The sequence below is a fragment of the Amblyraja radiata genome, chromosome 12 (assembly GCF_010909765.2).
Source record: "Amblyraja radiata isolate CabotCenter1 chromosome 12, sAmbRad1.1.pri, whole genome shotgun sequence".
Classification (NCBI taxonomy): Eukaryota; Metazoa; Chordata; class Chondrichthyes; order Rajiformes; family Rajidae; genus Amblyraja; species Amblyraja radiata.
This window is the reverse complement of record NC_045967.1, coordinates 45,973,227-45,979,605: the sequence shown is the minus strand read 5'-3', so window position 1 is coordinate 45,979,605 and position 6,379 is coordinate 45,973,227. Positions and strand designations below refer to the sequence as shown.

The following is a 6,379-nucleotide window of genomic DNA, read 5'->3' as shown; positions in this document are numbered from 1 at the left end:
TACTCAAAGACTGCTGCAATAACAGGAATGTTGTCTTTCAGATGAGATATTAAACTGAGGCCTGGTCTGCTATCTCAGGACACAAAAAGGACACTGCAAGTAAAGCTGGGAAGTTACGAACAATATACTGCTTCATATTCATTCCACAATCACAGTTATATTTGACTATTCTTTGTTACAATGGAACTTGATAAATGCAAATTAGTAGCCACATTTCCTATATTAAAACAGTGTTTGAATGCAAACTACCTAATTGACTGTAAAATGTATTGGATGTTCTGAAATATTTAAAAGAACCCAACAGAGTTTTTTTAAGTGTGGTGTTGCATAACACCATGTAGTGCAAATGCGAAACAAGCTTTAACTTCAAAGTTATGCTGAACTTAAAATTCCATACTTGGAGGTACTGTACTATGTACTTCATTATATGTAGAATGGAGAGCAAAATCAGCTGATTGCAGTTAAAACACTAAATATACTTTGTTTAGCTAAATCGACAAATTAAAAAATCTAAAATGTTTTGATAGTGTAGAGATAGACTACCTCATTAACTGACCATAATCTGTATGAATTGGCAGCAACACCTCCTCTTCGATAACCATCAGCACAGGAGCATCGCAAGGCTGCGTGCTCAGGCCCCTTAGCTGGAATTAGATATAATAAGTGGATAACAATCTAACTGTAAAAATATTAATCAAAGTACAGTTTTAGCAGAGTTTGCTCCCCAATTCCATATTGCAAATACAATTTTATTACAACACTTTGCTTTGATATCAAGGATTATCATTCTCTCCCATGCTCAGGAATTCAGTTGTTCACATCTGGATCAAGTCTGTAGTTGTGTGACAGACCCCTAACTGAGCAAGTGATCAGATTATTGTTCAATAAATGTCACACTGAGATAACATCTTTTACGGCTTTCTCAGTGATCACCAGGAACTGAGATTTGTTGTGTATATTGTGTTGAGCTTACAGCTTTGACATTTTCCACTTTATCTGTTAATGCTGAATAGGACAAAACCTTGAGGAGCATGGTAGACACAAAATGTTGGAGTAACTCAGTAGGGGAATCAAGAACTAGATATGATACAGTTTTAAGTTGAGGGGGGAGAGAACCTGAGGAGCAACATTTTTTGCACAAAAGGGGGGTGGATGTATGGACTGAACCGCTGAAGGAGATATTTGAGGCAGGTACTGTAACAGCATTTAAAAGATATTTGGACAAGCGCACAGATAGGATAGGTTTAGAGGGATTGTGGGTCGAACACAGGAGGGACCAGTGTAGATGGGGCATGTTGGGCGGCGTGGGTGAGTTGAGCAGAAGGGCCTGTTTCTGCGCTGTATGACTCAGATGAAAGGTCGTGACTTGAAACGTCACCCATTCCTTCTCTCCAGAGATGCTGCCTGTCGCGCTGAGTTACTCCAGTATTTTGTGTCTATCTTCTGTTTGACTCTGACAGCACCATTAAGTAACAGCTAATGGCAGAAGTAAATATACGATTATATAAAAAATTTACAATAGGAATAAACGAGTAAGTAAGTAAGTTTTATTTAATTTATATAGCACATTTTAAGTCAACTCGCATTGACACCAAAGTGCTATACATAAAATAGCTAATAAGTTTCCATACCATAGAAAAATGTTAACAAAAAAATAAAGAAAATGGACACAACACATTATAGAGTTCAACACAAACGTCCCCCCACAGCAGAATCAAAAATTTCCACTGTGGGGAAAGGCACCAGAAAGTTAAGTCCTCTTCCTCTGAAACACCCGAGGTCGTAGTATTTACAATGGTCTTGAATGGTTATCACGTGATTTCTTACAAGCCATTTAGAATATCTTTTTCCCACCTCCGAGACACCCAGCAGTTCTCCCCAAAGATCCTATAGTAAAGCTCCCCAAAGCTCCTCTATAATATTTGGTTCTCCCTTTCATCTATTGCACACCTGAGTTCAAAATCTGCCAGCATTAAGTATGGCCGTCCTGTGCGGCCATCTTTCATACTGGCAGAACCGTCCTTCCGGGTGGTTTGGCAGATACCGCCAAAGATCCTATAGCAGAGCATAAGATCTTTGGATACCGCCCCAACACTCCGCGGCGTTGGGTGTTTTCCCAGCGGATGCAGAACCACGTTCAACGATTGCAGGCAAAGGTCTTAGAGCAGAGATCTTTGATTGCAGGTGAGTTGGCGGATGTTGCGGGGAGTGAGGCGGGGGATCTGGGCGTTGAAGGTGGTCGGGCTGCAACCCCTGGTGGTGGGATTTAGGCCCAGGTGGTGGGGTTTGTTGCCCTGGTGACGGATCTTCAGCCCGTGGCTCGGCCGATATGTTGCCCCCAATTCCCCCTTTCACCGCCGCCTTTCAAAGAGCTGATTTGATGCACAACTTTATTTTGTAATTCCCCCAAACCAGAGGTGATTGATTGCTGAGGAAAATTCCATTTCGAACTGCTTGTTTTCCTTCGTCGTAAAGATGATTAAAGAGAGCATTCCCTTCCTGAAGGGTATACTGCTGGGTGGAGTATTCTGCTTGTTCCTCACCCTGATTAACAACACTAAGATAGGCGGCCAAATGCCATACGGATATCACCAACACCACCACATCAAAGCCCCCAACAAGGACGAACTAAATATACTTTCAGAGGCAATGCGAATGGAGCTTACCCAGAGTATCCGAGTTCTGTGTTTAATCATGGTTAAACCGAAAGAAATTGGATATTGGGCCTCGGTGGTGGAAACCTGGAGCAAACATTGTGACAAAGCTGTTTTTTACAGTTCTGAAACCATAAAACCCTTTGAATCAGTTGGTCTTGGAACAGAAGACCAATGGATCAAGACCAGAAAAGCCTTCAAGAATGTTTATGAAAACTACAAGGATGACTATGGCTGGTTCTTTCTGGTACAGTCATCTACATTTGCAATTATTGAAAATCTTAAATTCTTTTTGTTAAATAAAGATCCAAAAGAACCTTTTTATATTGGTCACACAGTCAAGTCGGGTGATTTGGACTATGTTGAGATGTCTTCAGGTGTGGTCCTCAGTGCAGAAGCATTAACGAGGCTGAATTTGGTTCTGGATGATCCTGATAAATGTCCGGAAAAGGGGAATTTACTGTGGAAGATGTCTGAAGAAAAGGAACTTGCAGTATGTTTGAAATACAAAGGAGTATTTGCTGAAAATGCAGAAGACAATGAAGGAAAAGAACTGTTCAACTCAAAAAATATAAAAACCCTAATTGAGGAGTCAATGTCTAATCATAAAAATGAAGTTGTGGAAGGATGTTGCTCTGATGTGGCCATTACTTTTCATGGAGGTTCTCCCAACCATATGCATGTTATGATGTATGGTGTTTACAGACTGCGACCATATGGCCATGCCTTTAATGATGCATTAATTTTCAATCCACCTGCTGGTTCAATTAACGATTAAATTCCTCCTTGCCTCCTCTCCTCTGCAAAGACATTCCAGAGCGTGAAGTATCATGACAGTAAAAAAATAGATACTTCCTTTGCTATTTTATGTGGTCTGGGTTTTGTAAAATCTCTGGCAACTTTTTAAATGGAGATGTGCCTTCAATGTTAATGAGCTTAACAATGAATTGTCTCACAAATTGGTGTAAAATATTTTATGATTATTCTCACCTTAAAGTTTCTGTCAATTATCAGGTTAGCAGGAAAATGTATGAATTGTTGAATATCAGACTAGGCAGTGTTGCTGGAAATCAGTAAAACATTTTGCTGAGCTGTGCATTTTTTTTGTAGACTGTTCTGAATGACAATTATTTATTATTTTGAAAGGATTTGCATTTTGAACTGGGTAACAATGAAGCACTGATATTTTTGATCGTGAGACTGTGGTAGAAGGGTTGAACTTTGAACAAAAATTATTAAACTTTTTACCTTTATGACATTTGTAGTCACACATATTTGTGGATTTCCAATCTAATGCTAATTTGGATATTGTACGATCTTGTGAAACTTGGGAGTTGGATAATGTGACTTTTTAATTTGATATGAATCTCATCATTCCCATAAAATCAAATTGTAAGAACATTTCAAGCCTCCTAATTTGCATTTTTGCTTGATTGACTGAAAATGATCTGTCCTTTGGATGTAATTATTGCGATTTTAAAAAAGTTTTGATGTTGAGGTTTAACTAATGTTCATATAGTCTTTCCATCTAATGTAATTCATTTGCCCATAAATATTACCCTGGTTTTGACCTTATAATGCGCCATGTCCACATATTACATAAAATAATTAAAGTCCTCAATGTATTGAGTGACCTTAGATTAATAACTCATTTAACAATCTGGAAATAGCATTGATGACCACAAAACTGGCAGGGTTTATTTTAAAGCCAAACGATAAAATGGAATTGGATGGAACCTAATACAAAATCTCCCATCCATTAAATGCAGAAATCTGAATACAATTAAGTAATAACCAACGAGTTGATCTTGCCAATATCCACACTAACTTTGAGGAACAACTGTCTAAATTGGGGGAAATAGGGCATGAGTCAAGATGCAGGAAGGCAATCCGATTTACAAAATCAGACCTAACAGGGAATGTTCCAGGTTACATCATCATAATCCCTTGACAGATCCCTGTGGCTTCGGCAGGAGAGACACAGCAGGCAGCGGCATAAAGGGGCGATCTTATCTCAATCTTATTGAGGTGCACAAGAGCATGAGAGGAATAGATATTGTAAATGCACAGAATCTTTTACCCAGAGTAGGGGAATCAAGAACCAGAGGATGTAGGTTTAAGGTGAGGGGGGGGAAAGATTTGATAGGAACCTGAGAGACAACGTTTTACACAAAGGGTGGTAGGTGTTTGGAATAAGCTGCCGGAGGAGGTAGTTGAGGCAGGTACTATCACAACCTATAAGAAAGATTTAGACAGGTACATGGACAGGATAGGTTTAAAGGGATGCGTGCTGAGGTAAAGCAAGAATTTAATTGTCCTATCAGGGACATATGACAATAAACTCACTTGAACTTGAACAAAGGCAGTCAGATGGGACTAGTGTAGGTGGGGCATGTTGCTCAGCGTAAGTAAGTTGGGTCAAAGGACCTGTTTCTCCGCTGTATGATTCTGAGTGCAAAGTAGCAAGGGCATACAATGTATCCTGGGTGGGAAAGCTAAATGCTCATCATTAAGAGTGAGTTTGGAACACCACCCATAACCAGATGGACAAGTTCTGAAGGACAAAGCTGTCAGACAAGATCTCTGCAGGTATTGCATCCAATTTTGGCTTCAGCCCAGCTTTCTCATCTGTTATGCATAACCCATGACTCCTACGTCTAGCTTTGAATATATTCATTACCTTGGCCCCCTGGGGTTGAGTATTAAAAAGATTCATAACCCTCAAAGAAGAAAGAAGAAATCTCTCTTCCTCTGTCTTAAATGCAAAACCACAGGATCTGAAACTTTCTCCTAGAAAATGTAGTGGTTGATACTTACATACAGAAAGATTTAGACATATTCAGCTGTGGCAATTATATCTGGCAATTAATATTTGTACCAATCTAGTGCTAGACTTCACCTACATGAAGGAGTCAACACCTATTTTTGACCTTCAATAACTATTGCTGAGTTACCACCGCTTGGAACTATTCACAATGGAAGTCACTCTGTTGGAAAATCCCCAGTCTTTCAAGAAGATGGCTCACAATGTCAAGTCAAGTGTATTGCACAAGCATGGTGATGTATTGGTACAATGATAATCTTACTTGCAGCAGCATCACATGCACCTAGACTCAGCTGATGAGGGGGTCGCTGAGAGAACAAAGAAAGACTATTGGGGATTACTTCGCAACTTTGCCAGCAACCTATATGTGGCGACTCCTTGCAAAAAGTATGGTATGCAAAACAAACAATTTCACTGACATGTCACATGTAATAATAAAGTATGAATCAATCACACAAAACAAAAATTAAATTACACAAATTCTGCAAGACAGTAAAGAACAATAGGACTTCAAAAAACAGGACTTTAGTGTAAAACACAATTAGAGCGAGTTCACGGTAATACCAGAGGTGGTCCGTAGTGTTCCGTTGCAGAGGCAGAATTAGGGTTCATATGGTCTTAAGTGAAAGGAGCAGAATTAGGCCACATGGCTGATCTATCTCTTCCTCCTAACCCCATTCTCCTGTCTTCTCCCCATAACCTTTGACACCCGTACTAATCAAGAATCTATCTCTGCTGTAAATACATCCACTGACTTGGCCTCCACTGCCTTTTATGGCAAAGAGTTCCACAGATTCACCACCCTCTGACTTAATTATAATTAATTTATTAGCCAAATATGTAAACTTACAAATAAATTCCTTGTCATCTCCTAACTAAAAGAACGTCCTTTAATTCTGAG

At 39.5% G+C, this 6,379-nt stretch overlaps 1 protein-coding gene across 2 annotated transcripts; it reads left to right on the top strand.

The window, feature by feature from the left end:
- Window positions 1-2,071: 2,071 nt before the first annotated feature.
- Window positions 2,072-4,055, top strand: c1galt1c1 (C1GALT1 specific chaperone 1). 2 transcript variants are annotated; one of them, XM_033030691.1, is made up of 2 exons: window positions 2,072-2,184; window positions 2,416-4,055. In XM_033030691.1, the coding sequence occupies exon 2, from the start codon at window positions 2,476-2,478 to the stop codon at window positions 3,430-3,432; it is 957 nt and encodes a 318-aa protein (XP_032886582.1). In that variant the 5' UTR covers window positions 2,072-2,184; window positions 2,416-2,475; the 3' UTR covers window positions 3,433-4,055. The 2 variants fall into 2 exon arrangements, with proteins under 2 accessions (XP_032886582.1, XP_032886583.1); XM_033030692.1 differs by having other exon boundaries at window positions 2,092-2,150.
- The last annotated feature ends 2,324 nt before the right edge of the window (window positions 4,056-6,379 follow it).

What these genes read in the sequence shown, in the direction of transcription:
- c1galt1c1 (XM_033030691.1), top strand. Translation starts at nt 2,476, where the DNA reads ATGATTAAAGAGAGCATTCCCTTCCTGAAGGGTATACTGCTGGGTGGA.